Consider the following 15,409-nt stretch of genomic DNA (forward strand, 5'->3'; position numbering starts at 1 on the left):
GGGCTGTGACTCAAGAGGGACGCCCTGAGCCATGTCCACATCTGTGACGGAGTGGACCCTGCTCCTGCGAGGTGGGGACTGGGGACATCTTAGTCTTATTCCCGGCACTGACATGTACACGTGTCAACACGGACACCCGGGGTGGGTCTCCTGGGGCGCCCCGAGGGGGGATACTTCCTCTCTCAGTCTCTGGGGGCCTCAGTGGGTAGTGCCAGCATCTCGCTGGTGGCTGCTAAGAAGGCGGGACTCAGAGCATGCCTGACTGCTGGCAGGTGTCTGGGCACTCTGGCAGCAGGTTGGCATGGACAGGCTCCTCGGCAGACACTGTTGGCATCTCACGAGACAGAGGGGAAGAAGGCCCTGTATCCTGGCAGCAGTAGGGCACAGCGGGGCAGGGTGGGGGACTGCAGACACCCACAGGACCCGACCCGCTGAGCCTCAGGAGCTGGATTCACTTGGCACATCCCCGAGACGGCACCCTAGTCACCAGGGGCCAGGTGGGCCCAGCAGGGCTCCCTGTGTCCCCGTGGAGCTGGGAGGGTCAGGGGCAGCTTGCCCACATGAGGTCTGAGGGTCCCCTAGTTGTAAAACAAACAAGTTCAACCAAGCCGGAGGTCAGGAAGGCGTCCAGGCTACAGCTCCCAGAGTGGACTCTTCCACATTGCCTCTGGACAGGCGCCTGAGAGGCAGGGGGCTCCTCCGGCCTCAGGTGAGACACGTGGCCCTGGCCCTCGGACGCTGGAGCGCCAGGCGTCCTGTCTCCGTACTGCCCTCCCTGCCCGCTCTGAACTCGGGCACACATGTCAGCAAGCCCCGAAGTCGCCGGGGGCTCCTTTATTAGAAATATAAACAGGCTGTCACTCATCTCTTTTTATTTGCCTTTTTGCGTTTTGTAACAAATAATTTTTGGTCACTTGTCTGCATGTGAGCCCTACAACCACCTTGTGGCTTCACATCCCCCAGGCGAGCAGCTGTGCCCAGCGCAGAGCCCAGGCCTCCCACGAGAACGCTGCGCATGGCACACACATGTCCTGCCCAGCCTCAGAACTCCCAGTCCCTCAGCACCAAGCCCGGCCCTGGCTGCTCAGTCCCCAGAGAAGCCCCTTAGCCCAATGGCAGCCCTAGCTAGGATGGCACACTGGGCGCTCGGGCCGCGCCCTACGCGGGCTCCTCGCGTCTCTCCAGGTAGCAGCTCAGGTCCATGGGGGCGCCCGCCTCCACGTTGGGGCATACCCACGAGATGTCGTCCTTGGGACCGCCCACAATGGAGTTGACGGTGGGACAGCTGTCGTCCGGCTGGATGGTGGTCAAGGTGGCGAACTGCACCTTCTTCCGCCTGGACGTGGGCGAGTGCGCGGCCTCCTGCCTGCTCCCCGCCTCGGGAGGCCTGTGCACCTGGCCCTGCACCTGCTTCTGGGCGCCCCCTTCGAGTGGAAGGCAGCTGCTTTCCTGGGGGACCCTCAGCCTGCGGTCCAGGACAGTGGTGTGCTGGTCCTGGGGCGGCGCCACCTCCGCCCCATTGTCCAGCAGCTCCGCCTCGGTGCCCAGCCACACCCAGTCGTGCAAGTGGCTCACGGAGGCCTGCCCTTCCAGGGGCACCTGCTTGTGCCGGTACTTGAGGACGAAGGTGGCACAGTTGATGAGGAAGACTAGGATGGCCAGGCAGAAGACGCCCAGCAGCGCGTACATGCCGATCTCCAGGTCGCTCAGGCCCCGGGGCGCCTGCAGCAGGTCGCCGCCCGCCAGCCCGGCCCCCGCGGGCAGTTCCGCCTGCGCTGGGAGGTGGGTGAAGACAATGGGGATGTTCCGCGCCTCCCCGGCCAGCCGGCTGTTCCTCCCCACCCCGCTGTCCAGGGGCGACGTGGCTGTGCCAGGAACTCTCCAGAGAGCCCCTTCCTCCCGCTCCATGGCCGAGCTGCCCAGGAAGCGCCCGTCCTGGCCCTGGCGCTCGTGGTCCTGAGTCTTGTGCCTGCGGTCGCTGGCGCGGTTCTCAATCTCTTCCTCGTCGTCGTCGTCCCCTGCTGGACCAGCGTCCGGGCGGCTCTGTCCGAACTTGACCTGGATGCTGCCGATGCCCACAGCCAGCACACTCTTGCGTTTGGATTTCTGGCAGGACTCAGCAATGGTCATGTCCACTTGCACCAGCGGCCCCTGGCCCTCCCCTTCGGCCACCACAACAGGCCACCTGGGGGAGCGGGCCTGGGGGACGGACACGACAGCCTCATCCAAGGAGGTTGCGGTCAGGGAGAAGTCCTTGGCGTCATAGATGTCCACAGGTGTCACCGAGCCGTCGCTGAACTGCAGCCAGGTGCTGAGCACTGCCTCCTGCAGGAGAGAGCAGTTAGAACTTGGGCCGGGCCTCTGGCCTGGAGCTTCCCCTCCCCAAAGGGCAGACACGGGCTCAGCTTCAAGGCCACGGGAAGCCAGCGCACAGCTGGACATGTGGGGACGGCCCTGGGAGACAGCTCTGGCTGGCCCTGCCAGCAGCGTCATCACCTGAGCTCATTGGACATGCCTGCTCACGAGGCTGGCTGCCGCAGCCCGGCACCCTCTCACTGTGCCAGGCGGCCAGTCGCCGTCTGTGGAGCCAGAACCAAGCAGATGCTCTGGACTACACTGTGCCCACCGGTCGACTTACAGCGGGGGTGGCACTGCCTAGGGGCCTAGCCAGGCTGTCAGAGCAGGCCTCTAGCCTGGTGGCTAAGGTGCCAGCGTTGCACGTTGGAGGGCCCGAGTTCACTTCCTGACTCCATCTCCTGACGGCAGCATGCTGCCAGGGCTGCTGGGGACAGTGAGTGGTGCTGGCCCAGGTGCTCCAGCCCCATCCCCCATGGCGACGCCTGGCTTTCACTCTGGTCTCAGCTTCAGCCCAGTCCAACTTTGGGCACTGCAGGTACTTCAAGGAGCAACCAGCAGCGACCACTCTGTTTGTCTCCCGATTTTTAAAGTTTTACTCATTGGAAACAACACAGAAAGAGACAGCTGCCCTCCTTTTATTGGCTTACTCCCTGGTCCGGGCCAAAGCCAGGAGCCAGGAGCTCCACTCGGGTCTTCCACGCGGGAGGCCGGGAGCCAAGTATGGCAGTTAGCATCTGCTGTCTCCCAGGAGCATCAGTAGAATCTTGGAATAAAAAGGGAGGTGTGACTTGGCAGCGGGACTCCAGCGTGGGGTGTGGGCAGAGGCTTAACTTGCTACACCACAGCCGGTCCCTTTCTCTCGGTCTCAGTGAGTGATACAGGCCTCACTGTGCTGTCCAGCTGAGCACAGGCGCCGCTCATGGGCGGCGTCGTGAGAGGAGGCCGGGGGAGGCAGGCGTTTGTTCAGGGGACGCACTGGTTGCTGTCAGTGCCAAATGGCGCTACAGAGTGGCCCTCGTGGGCCACAAAGTCTTGACTCTGCCGGCCCCCGCCCTGTGTCAGGAAGAGTCTTCCCGGTGGGCACAGACTCCGGGTGGGGGTGGATCTTCAGCAAGCACACAGTGCCCGGGTGGGGGTGGGGCTGGGTCTGGGACTTGTCTCTCTCCCTTGTCCAGCAGAGGGTGATGTCTAATTCTGAAAGGGACAGCCGCTCTAACATCCACTGACTATAGGTCAGGTGCTGTTTATATCCATGCACACGGCACACTGCCTTCTCTTTCACAAAGTAGGCATATTCAGGTCGCCTGCTTAGGTTATGAACTGTGTCCCATCATGCGCTCAGCAAGAGCAGTGCGAGGGCTTGTCCCAGGCACAGGCCCCCCTCTGAAGCAGGGCAGAGCTATGGCCAGAAGGCAGGTCCCATGAAGGGCCCTGGTGGTCCAGCAACCCTGACCGGCAGCAGCCACCTGCCCGGGCGACCGTCTGGCCATGTCTGTCTCAGACCTTGGGTTTGCAGTTAGTGGTACCCGGGGCTCCCTCCACATGCAGGGACAAGCCCTTCTCATGTAGGCAGCCAAAGGTGCTCATGCCCTGAGCCCTGGAGGGAGGAGGGGGTTGGGGATAAAGTGATCCCATCCCTAGGGGTTAAGAGCTGAGGCTGAGGAAGGGAGTGTGACGCTGGTTTGTGCAAATGCAAGCAGGAACAGTCCAGTGAGGGGCACAGCCAAGGACTGCGCATCAGCAAAAACCGCAAGCCACAGACTGGAGACGGACTGAAAATCCACACCGAGCTGAGCCCGCTGCGATCTCAGTGCACAGGAGGAGTGTGTAAGAGCTGGCATGGGGAGGGTTGGCACGCTGCTCGGGCACACATGGCCCACCCTGTGGCATCTGGGGGGGTTAACGCGCTGTTTGGGCACACGGCCTACCCAGGAGTGCTCGAGTTAGAGTCCCAACTCCACTCAGCTTCCTGCTCACACACATCCTGGGGGCGGTCCCTGTCCCCCCTGGCAGGCTGGACTAAGTCCCTCCCTCCTGGCTTTGGTGTGGCTTGGTTCCAGTCTTGGCCTTTCAAACAAAAATACTGTAAAATAAGTAAACAAAACAGGGCCTATGGAACAGACTAAGGTGAGTGGAGACCAAACTGAAAGGCCACAGTGCATGGAAGAGGAGCGGGGGGCGGGGCGGGCAGCACACAGACCGAGAAGAAGATGCTGCCAAGACCAATCCCCAGTGGATGGTTCAGTCAGCCGATTAAGCTTTGAGTGCAGCATCGTTTGAGTGAAAAACTAGTGTTGTAGGACACAAAGCCTGCGATTTCACCCAAAACACAGTCCCAGGAACGCAGAGAAGTGCAAGGCGTGGCATCAGGCGGGAGCAATGTGGGAGCAGGTGGAACAGCCCGCGACGGCCCTTACATGAGCCAGAAGGAAGAACGGGTTCTGAGAAGGCCATGTGCAACACGAGTGACTCGGCTGGCCAGCACCGGGGACAGCGCCAGGGTGCCAGGAGGATTCGGCCGCCCTGGCATCTGCACTGAGAAGGCAGGGCTGGGGACCTACCCACGGGCACAGCCAGGGGGCTGGGGACCTACCCACGGGCACAGCCAGGGGCTGGCCAGCATACCTGAGTGTCCAGGCCACCCAACTCAGCTTGACTGCTGTGCAGCCTGCTCTCCCAAGGCCCCCGGCCTCACAGTCCTCTTGGGTCACACCTGTGGCCACAGGCACCAAAGAAGCAAGCTCACGGCTGCTGTTCCTCCGCAGCCACTGAGCTGCTGGGAACTATTCTGTCGACCCCCCTCCTCCCACCCCAGCAAGCCACTCTTCCCCTCCCCAGTCGAGAGGGCTCCCCAGTTGAGAGGGCTCCCCAGTCGAGAGGGCTCCCCAGTTGAGAGGGCTCCTCAGTCGAGAGGGCTCCCCAGTCGAGAGGGCTCCCAGCTTTCCTGCTGCCCTGGTGGCAGCTCATGTGGCGACTCACTCCCCATTCTCACACAGCTGCTAAACAAAGGACTTGCAAACCAAAGCTGAGGTGCTGTGGCCCCAGCCGTTCCTCCACGCAGCAGCACTCCTGGTACAGCAGGCACTGCCCGATGCCCACCAGGGGAGCCCTCTCGCCTGGCCCGCCCCAGGTCCATGACTGCCCACGAAGCCCTGGGAAGGCAGGTGCGAGGGACTGCCCTCGTGTTTACAAGCATCAAGTCTTTCAGATTTGGCGTTCCAGAGCTGGAAACATCACGAGCAAAGCGCCAGCCTATGCTGCCTGCAGGGCCGACAGTGGCACGCGGTTGGCAGCGAGCGAGTTCACTGTGGCTGACTTTTCCTCTTGAATTAATTTTTCTTCGCAAATTCCAGATGGAGAAAGAAGTTAACACAAAACAAGCCCCTCGCTCAGCCGACAAGTGAATTCTCAGAACACTCCGGCCGCCAAGCCCCCTGTCCGGCGGCCCCACTGGGAGCCGAGACCCAGGCCTCCACCCGCTCATTTCATCAGAGGCGGCTCCACATTCCCCCAAGACGAGGTGTTCTGAATGACTTGAAACAACACCTGCCTGGGGTGGTTCAGAGCTGCAAATGGATGGGCGACATGCCTGGCTCCAGCGCGTCGGGGCTGGGCACCCCAATCAGTGCCGGCTGATGAAGACAGATGGGCCACGTCTAAGGGGGCGGGCCGCCGTGCCCCGGCCCAGGGAGGTGCTGTGCCACTCGTCCATCCTAATTAATGACCTGTTTTCAGCAAACAGCTTCGTGTGCCTGGCTGCCTCGCTCCCAACTTGCTCTGCTCCTCTTGTTGGGCTAGGTGATGCATGCCCAAGAGCCGACGCCATGGGTCGCTGGGGACCCCGCGTGTAGCCTGCTGCCCCCGCCAATGCTCTCCTGGAGCAGGCCTGACCTTGTAAAGCTGTTCCCTCTCCCCCGCCCCCAGCACCAGGACACAGCACACCTGTGGGGAGGCCGGAGAAGCAGGGCGTGGTCCCAGTGGACAGGGCAGGACCCCCACCCAGCGCTGCTGCTGGAGGCCATGGAGGCCCTGTGGGGAGGGGGAGAGCTGGGCTCTCCGGGGAGCTCAGGTGCACCTGGCCAATGGGCAGCAATTAAAGGGGGGCTCTTCACACAGCCTCGGGGGCCTGTGTCCCGCTAGTGACATGGGTGAGAACCCAGCCCCGAGGCAGAGAACTCCCGCCCGAGGTGGCATGGGTGAAATAGTCCACTCAGCTGGTCAGTGCCACCCAGAGCCACGAGGGAGGAAGGTGCTAAACCGCACCAACTCATCCCGCTGTGCGAAGGACACGGTGCTGCCTGCCCGTCCACCTCCCTCCTGACCCCCGCTCTGCCTGCTACCTGTTTGGGGGTCCGCAGCAGCTCCTCAGCCGTGGCCACGGCCGTGATGGCCTGGCTGTTCTCTGGGTCAGCATGCAGGGTGGCTGACAGCCCAGCCACAAGCTGGATGGCCAGGTCTGTCACCGACACTTTGTCGTCCAACACGGTGACTGTCTTCTCAGCCAGGATGGAGTCCGACAGCGGGGACAACACCTGTGGGACCGGCAGGACACAGGAGGAGCCACTGTACCTGCTTCTAGAAGTTGGGCCCCCCTGAGCAATACAGCCCAGCAGTGGGCCCCAGCTGCACTGTGCCAAGGCTCGGGACACCCAGTGCGACAGCCCCTTCCTCAAGGTGCCAGAAGACCCAAGTGAACCTTAGAGTCCTGCCTGTCAAGGCAGGGCCTCGTCCATCGCCCTTGGCCACAGCGCCCTTGCACAGTGCACGGGTGCCCTGTGCGGTCTCAAGAGCTGCGCACAGCCTGACTGGGAGCCGTGCAGCCATCTGGGAACACAGCCCCTCGCCCCGCCAACTTCCCGACCCCCACAGCTCTGCCCTCTGGCACATCTCAGGAGTCCAGGTCAGTCACTGCCATTCATGGCGCGAGGAGCCAGGATGACGTCCTGGAGGGCAGTCACCGGGCTGGGCTGGGGGCCAGAGGGAAAACTGCGCATGCCCTATCACCTGTCCTGGCCAAGTCCTCACGCCTCGCACAGGACCAGGAGCTGGGGGCCGAGGGAGTGACCGGAGGAGTGACGGAGAAGGGAGGGGCACTCACAGCCACTCCTGCCCACTCCGCATCCTGCTTGCGGTGACAAAGAGTGGGCACTGGGGGGGAGTGGGGAGTTGGGGTCCCCAGAAGGGGGTGTGGGGAGGGTCCTTGGCACTGGGAATCAGGGAACCAGGCTGCCCACCTGTCTGCGTCGCATGCTGCTGTTTGCAGGTGCAGGCAGCCAGTGGCTGGCTACAGCGACCCACCGGCCTCAGGGTCCCGCCCTGTTCCTCCCAGCCACCCACACCCAGCACACTTGGTCCTGGGGACACAGGAGCGCAGGGCCCCACTGCCCACCTGGATGGTCGTCATGCCGACCTCCCGGCCCACGAGGATCCTGCCATCCTGCAGCGTGGCCACGTGAGGCTCCTCCAGCTTCATGAAGTCTGCCACCAGGTGGGTGACGTCGAACTGCCAATCGGGACCGAGCAGGTGGCTCAGCTGGCCCCAGGGCCCAGCCCCCTGGGACACAAACTGCGTGAGGACCCGTACGGTGGCACGCTGGAACTGCAGGGTGCAGCCCCGGCCCCGCCGCTCCTCTTCCTCCTCCTCCTCACTCTCCCGCGTGGGCCTGTGGGAAGGAGGCAATCAGGGCCAGGTTGAAGCATCCAGATGTCCCTGATGCAGCAGCTGGCCTGCACCTCACAGAGCCAGCATGTGAAATGGCAGCCCCAGGACCCCAGTGGCGATGCTGCGGATGGGCATGGCAGCCCCAGGACCCCAGTGGCGATGCTGCGGATGGGCATGGCTCGCCACTCACTGCCAAACGAGCTGCTGTTGACCACAGCCATGCTGTCCAGTCAGTGGCCATGGGCTGTGGGTGGCCACCTGAACTTGTTTACATGAATACAAACTCAGCACCATTTAAAAACCTGATTTCCTGGGGCCCGGTGCAGTAGCCTAGTGACTGAAGTCCTCACCTTGCATGCGCCGGGATCCCATATGGGCACCGGTTCTAATTCCGGCAGCCCCGCTTCCCATCCAGCTCCCTGCTTGTGGCCTGGGAAAGCAGTCGAGGACGGCCCAAAGCCTTGGGACCCTGCATGTGCATGGGAGACCCAGAAGAAGCTCCTGGCTCCTGGCTTTGGATTGGCTCAGCTCCAGCCGTTGCGGCTGCTTGGGGAGTGAAGATCTTCCTCTCTGCCTTTCTTCCTCTCTCTATATTTGACTTACCGATAAAAATAAATAAAATCTTAAAAAAAAAACCCTGATCCGCTGATCACACTGGACAAAGCTCCACAGGCTCCACAGTTCCTGGTGACCACCACACTGGACCATATGGTTCTAGAACTGTCACCATCACTTCCACGGTCACTCTGTTTCCGTAATGCCCTCAAGGCAACCTGAGGCAGCTGCTGCGGCCATAACCCGGAGCTCTTGTCGGCAAGGCCCCGCAGGTGCCTCTGGTCTGCTCTCTCCCAAGACCACTGGTGGGCCAGCAGCTGCTGAACAGCAGGCTGGACCCACTGGTTGGGAGTGCTGTCCCCTTGGGTCACCTTGACGTCCGTGAGTTGGGGGAGGTCAGGCAGACGGCCAAGCCCACAGAGCTGCCAGTGGATCAGAGCCTGGCACTTGGCTTCGCGCCCAGGCCCATGGACAAGTGCGGTGTTGCCGCTGCCCACAGCACGATGCGCTCTCGGGTCTGCGGCCCAGATCCGGCCAGCGGGGAGCAGTGTCCCCGCATGGTCACGCACGCTGCTGCTTGCGCAGAAGAGCCTGGGGACCGCTGAGGTTTGAGTGCGAGTGACTCCCAACGCGGAGCCAGGCGCTCAGCAGCCACCCCCCTTTTGGCCAACGCATGCTTACCGGGGGGCCTCGGAGCTGAGGACACTGGGCACTGTGCTGCCCCCTAGGACTGTGCAGCAGGGAGAGGCCCTCGCCAGCAGTCCTCCAGGGGCCGGGATTCCAGCCACACCCTCCTCCAGCACGGGGAGGACCCTGGTGACTTACTGGGGAAGATGGGGCCAGAAAAGCATGGGGTGCTACTGTCTTACTGTGTGGGAGAGCCCCCTCAAGGGCCAAGCACACCCAGGCTGACAGGCGCACCTGTGCAGCCCCTCTGGCTGCGGGGCCCAGAGAAGGCCACAGAGTGACACATCGGCCTGCGCGGCTCCGCCAAGCAGCTGCCCCCCAGCTCACCTCTTGCTGGCCCCGACGGGGACCCTCCAGCCCTTGATCTGACTCAGCTCTGTGTCCGAGATGTCGATCTGCAGGGGCAGCCGGGGCACCCACACGGTCACATGCAGTGGGGCACTCAGGTGCTGGTAGGTGAAGTTCACCGCTACGTCCACTCTACCCTTGATCTCTTTGCCATTGACGAAGACATGGTCACAGCGGTCCGACACCTGCGAAGACAGAGGCGGAGAGAAGATGGCCGAGCTGGCCCTGGCCCGGCGGCAGTGGCTGGGACAGCACCGTCTATGGGGCTGTTTTCCCGGGACCTCAGGAGTAACACTGGAAAGGGATACAGCGTAAGAGGGTTGGCTGCCACCTGCTGTTCGCCACGTGGCCTCCTGAGATGAGGCTGTGCAGCTGAACATGAACCTGAACTTGCAGAGTCACAGCAGGGACTGAGGGCCTGCGACCCGGGCGGCAGAGGCTTCTACACGGTCCGAGCCACCCAGTCCCCGGGGCACAGGGCCTGCAGATCCTCCCTCCCCACAGTCCTGAAGCTCCTCCCCGGCGCCCTGGCGGGCACACCGGCTCCACTGGCCTGGGAGCGCCCCTGCAGCCTGGCTTGCCTGGCCCCCCAGGACGGCGCGTGTGTCTGTCACAGGTGTCAATCCTGAGGACTGCTGTGCAGCACCGGCAGCTGCTCACTGTTCCCCTCCGCTGTGCCCCTTCCCCCATGAGCACGGAGAGGCAAAGAGCAGGCATGGCCGGCTCCTGGCTGCCGTGTCCCAAGGCCGTTCATCCAAAGGGAAGTCCAGGCGCAGCCCTCTGCGCACCCCGACTGTGGGAGGCAGCTGCAGGAAGGCGCGGGGTTCTCCCGGCAGGCAGGAAGGGCTGCAGGCGGGCTGCACGGAAAACAGATGCCCTCCCAGCAACAGTGGCTTCTCTCCCCACACGTTGCCAATTAGGCTGGGATTCCAAGCAGCAGAAAGCCAGTGGCAGAAACCGAGCTGAGTTACAGAGAAACCTGTATGGCCAAGTTCATGGTCCGTATTATCTCCCAGGCTGAAATCCTCGAGGGCAAAAGAGCATGTCTTCCACACACTTGTTCTTTTGTTCGCTTTCTGCTACCAGACGGACAGGCGGACAGATAAGTGGGTGGTGGACCAATGGACGGATGGACAAATGGAGGCCGGATGCAGAGGCGGGTGGAAAAGTCCCGCCCTTCCCAGGGACGTGTGCTTCAGGTCACCCGTCCACAACCTTGGACTTGGGAGGACATGCACAGAAGTCAAACACCATGACGTGAAAGCTTCTGGAAGGCTCTTGGGCAGTGTTTTCTGACCTCTGTGGTCACAGACACCTGTGCCACGCTCATGCAGGGTTCAGGGCAACAGCTCAGCGTCACCCCGGCCTCCCAGCACAGCAATGCCTCTGCCGAGTGGTCCCTGCCTGTCGCCCACGTGTCCGCGTGGTGCGGATCTCCTGTGCTCCACCCCGCTGCTCCCCTCCAGCCTCCTGAACGACAGGTGGCTGTCTGGGCGGAGTCTGCAGCCTCCCCTTGCAGTCCAGGCTTGAAGTTCAGCTGTGAGGGACAGTGGGAGAGGACTCCCGCCATCTGCTGGCGCAGCCGCCAGGAGTAAGTGGGAGGGGACGTGCCAAGGGGTCTTCTCACTTACAGTCAAGAGCACTTTAAAAACGCGTCCGTTCTGATTAGGGATGGAAACCAATTCCAGCCGCCGTCCAGGCTTGTCGCTCGAGTGTGAACGAGGGCCCGGGCCTGTGTGAGCCTGACTGCTGAGCAGAGTGCTGCCAGCAATCGCTTCTCCAATCAATGTTGTAATTTACAGACCATTGGCCTTTCTCATTTATTACCTCCTGAGCTGGGCTGGGCGGGAGCCCGGCTGCTCCAGAATATATGAATAATTAGGAAGAATGCAGTGCCTGATAGAGCCATCGCCACTGCTGTTCCTGAAGGTGCCATACACGCCCTGCAGGTCGCAGGACACGTTAGTTATCTCCTACGCGGCTGCAGCCGGGACCCACCCCCCACGCCCTCTGCCCAGCAGCCTTTGCTTCACAACAGAGGACGCATTTCATCTCTCCATCTCTCAAGGCCAGGTCCCATGGGGCAGTGGCTTCATGTCCACTGCTGCTACACCGTTGGTGGCTGCATGCAGCCTTGAAACTGGACATCAGTTCTCCCTGAAAGCGGTAGCATGGGGCCCACGAGAGCACTGCCTGCCGACTCCCAGATTCTAAGCACATGGCAGAGCTGCTGCCCGGTGCTGGCTGGGAGACAGCCCTTTCCTAAGGCTGCAGGTGCACAGATGATACGAATCTGTGATGGAGACCAAGCACATACTACCCCATGGACAGCAAAGGCTCTCAAGGGGCCGCTCTGCTGACTGCTGCTTGCAGGGCAGAACACCAAGTGCAGGGACAGAAGTGCGCTAGGCCTGGGTCACCAGGATGGTGGCCACCGGGTTTGGAGTGAGCTGCTCCAGCCCCTTGGCTCTGCCAGCCCTGTGCTCCCACAGACCTCCGGCCGGCCAGGTGGTGCGGGAGACCTGAGGCGGTGGATTGGAGCTGCGGTCCTGGGGCCTTGCTAAGAGCGGCCTCAGAGCCTTGACTGGCTGCAGAGAGGACCTGGGCTGCCCCAAGAGCCCTCCTGCGTGCCTGTGTCCCCACAGGCCAGGCACCCAGGAAACACAACTCTGCCTCTCCTTCTGGGTGAGCAGCCGTCCTTCTAGGGGCTCCCCGGCCATCACCCTGTCTAAGCTGCAGTGCCTGCACACACTCCACCTCACAGAGCCACGTTGGCACATGTGAGCTTTGCATGTAATCCTTAATGCTGCCCAGGATAAAAGGAAAGGGCTCGGCCCGGCCTGGTCCCGAGGATGGAACTGGGGTGTTGTTTCACTCGCTAAGGCACCCTCACCCGCTCCTGCTGACTGCCAGGGCACCCTCACCCGCTCCTGCTGACTGCCAGGGCACCCTCACCCGCTCCTGCTGACTGCCAGGGCACACGGCATCGCCGGCTGCCAGGGGAGTTGGTTCGATTGGCTTTAGGAGGCAATTTTCAGTTAGCGTGCATTTGTTTCCCTAAAGATCCTGACTATGTTTCTGGAAATATTAGTGACGGGATCTGGTCAGATCACTTCCTAGCCGCTGAGGCTCACTCTGGGCCATCGGACGAGACTACTTTCTGGGTACCACTTCTCCCTGGCCTGTGCTACAGTAGACAGGATCTTCAATTCCACAGAGGTCAGCGGAGCTGGAAGTAGCCCTGCTCAGGGGCCCAGCTCCCAGGGGACTCGCCCGGCTGGGCCACATGGACCGTGGCTGCTCCGTGTGGTAGCCGTTGGGCCGGCAGCTCAGCCAGCCCTGGAAGTGGGGCCGACGGGCTGCCACCACACACTGTCACACCAGCAGCCCACATCAGAGCGCGGGGCTGAGCCCCGGCTGCTCCACTTCCGGCCCAGCTCCTTCCTAAGCATCTGGGAAAGGCTCCAGGACGGCTCCAGTCCTCGAGCCCTGCCCATTCCGTGCCTGGTCCTCCCCTGCAGCCCAGGCTTGTGGCTTCTCCCGTGGGACTCACACGGGGTCACATCAGTAATGACCGAACAAGGCCCTTGCCACAAGAGCCAGGGAGGGGATGCCAGACGTCTGTCCAGGCCCAGGACAGGGTGTCCTCAGTTTACCTGTCCCTCCGTTAACTCCGGCTCGACCACTGTGGACGTCCGGGTATGACTGATAATCACGAGCCCTCAGTCTTCAATCTAGGGAGATCCTGCCACTTGCAAAGAGGAGGAGCCTGGGGGTGGGCGCCCAGCCCCAGAAGAGGAAGGATGCCAGACTCACTCCCACGGGAGCCGTGAGGGGCGCGGCGGCAGGGCTGGGGGCCCAAGGAGGCACCGTCCACTGCACAGCATGGGCACAGTGCACACGGCCTATCCCTGCCCACAAAACCAGGCTCGAGGGCAAAGCCTCAGGTCCTCAGCACCCGAGACCGGGCATGTGAGGAGATGCCTCCACGCGCTCACTGGCAGAGCTAGCCGCTCCACAGTGCAGGCAAGCTTCAAAGCCACAAGCGCATGACGAGTCTGCAGGGTTTATTCTCAACCCACTAAAGACGGAGAAAAGAAAAGGAGACCCCAAAACCCCAAGGGACGCCAGCACGGAGCCAGAACAGACAGGGACGGACGCCGTGGGCGTCAGCTGTGTGTGCGGCTCAGAGGCGGGCCCGTGTGCCCCGGCCTGGCCTGGGGACCACTAACCTTGAGCACGTCCTCGTCCGTGGACTTGCACTCCACCAACTCAGACACGTCCAGCACGGCGCCGCTCTCCTCCACCGACACCACCTTGACAGGCAAGGCAACCGTCTTTCCCGTGAGCACGGCTGTGTTCAGGAGCTCTGTGTCCTGCGAGGAAGAGACACGCCTGGTCAGGGGATGCGGCTCTGTGGCCACGGAAGACGCGGGGGCAGCCGAGTCCTGCTATCACGCTCAGATGAGACGCCCTGGGCACGGACCTGAGGAACTTGGCAAGAGGGCCGTGATTTGGAACCGTTTAGGTAACGTGTAGCTCACGAGCCCGCTGGCTTCTGGCGACAGTGACATTCTTCTCTCTGTTGCAGAGACCGCGTTGCAGTCACTCACCCAGTGCCTGCTCAGGCTGACTTTACACAGAATTATTCCCACCACACGCCCAAGCAAATGACCACAGGAAAGACCAGGCCGCCTTCTCTTCTGAGGTCGCACATCCACCTGCAGGCACTTCTGTATTCCTTCCCTTCATGGCCGTGGGATGTGCAGGGGCTTTGCACTGGAGTTATTAAGGGGCACTTGCTATTCTGGGCCGGCCTCTCCCTAGACAGCTCCAGGCTGACCACTAGAGGGAGCGGCCACTAGAGGGTGTCTCTCTTCTCCCTCCGCGGGCTGCTGGACGCAGGTGGAAGGCAGGGCAGCAAGGCAAGGGCCAGTCTCTCCTGAGGCTCCTGCCCACCTCGGCCGTGACACTGCCCTCTGCTGACCTCACCCTCTCATGACATTCCTGTCCCCTCTGCTGGCCTCTCACGGGGACCGCCACAGGAGCTCTGTAGCAGCGGCTACCTTCAGTCTGCCTGAACCGCAGCTGCTACGAAGGCCCCAGCCCAACGGCAAAGCCATCTTCAATGGCTACTCAGAGCCACATGTTCCCTCATGGGTGCACTGCGATTAGCTTCCTGCTGGCTGTTGGTAGTTCACACACACACACACACACAGGCAGACACACCTGCACGGCCCTGCCTCACTCTCCTTACCCCTGATCTGCATCTTATCGACACAGCCCGGCTGCACATCAGCTATTGTCCACCTATGATGACCAACGTCATAGACTGAGCAGCCAGAGAAAGGGCAGGCGGGGAGGGCCCAGGCTTCCAGCACGCGAGGACCCCGGCAGGGGCTGGGGGACCCCTCCTGCCTGCTAACTGGGCAGATGCAGCGGGGCCTAGGACCTGCACTCTGCCCTGGCCTAACCTTCCCGCTCACAAGGCTCGCCTCCTGGGATCTTTGCTTCTCTCTGCACCAGTCAGTGGGCAGGCGAGGTTGCGTATAACAGCCTTTCTGGCTGTCCAATCCCAGACACCTGCCTTATTCCAGGCGGGCTGTCACACACATACCATCCCTTGGGCACTGTTCACAGATAGGACATTCAATACCAAGTTGCAGTGCCTGGGGAGGGCAGAGAAGTGAAATGTGCAGGTGTCTGGTGTGGTGGTACATGGCGCAGTGGCTAAATTCTCTTGAATGTGCTGGGATTCCTGTGGGCACTGGTTCAAGTCCCGGCTGCTCCACTTCCCAT

General features: G+C 62.1%; 1 protein-coding gene across 1 annotated transcript in view; it reads right to left on the bottom strand.

Moving 5' to 3' along the window:
• Positions 1–1,092: 1,092 nt before the first annotated feature.
• The window catches only part of TMEM132C (transmembrane protein 132C), a 125,008-nt gene continuing 110,691 nt past the window's right edge, over positions 1,093–15,409 (bottom strand). Inside the window, exons 5-9 of the mRNA XM_058656632.1 lie at positions 13,843–13,986; positions 9,590–9,795; positions 7,748–8,021; positions 6,699–6,890; positions 1,093–2,325 (exon numbers count right to left, since the gene is read on the bottom strand). Of these exons, the coding sequence (XP_058512615.1) occupies positions 1,159–2,325; positions 6,699–6,890; positions 7,748–8,021; positions 9,590–9,795; positions 13,843–13,986 (1,983 nt within the window). The 3' untranslated portion in view covers positions 1,093–1,158. The remainder of the gene's footprint in view (positions 2,326–6,698; positions 6,891–7,747; positions 8,022–9,589; positions 9,796–13,842; positions 13,987–15,409) is intronic.

The sequence above is a fragment of the Ochotona princeps genome, chromosome 29 (genome assembly GCF_030435755.1).
Source record: "Ochotona princeps isolate mOchPri1 chromosome 29, mOchPri1.hap1, whole genome shotgun sequence".
Classification (NCBI taxonomy): domain Eukaryota; kingdom Metazoa; phylum Chordata; class Mammalia; order Lagomorpha; family Ochotonidae; genus Ochotona; species Ochotona princeps.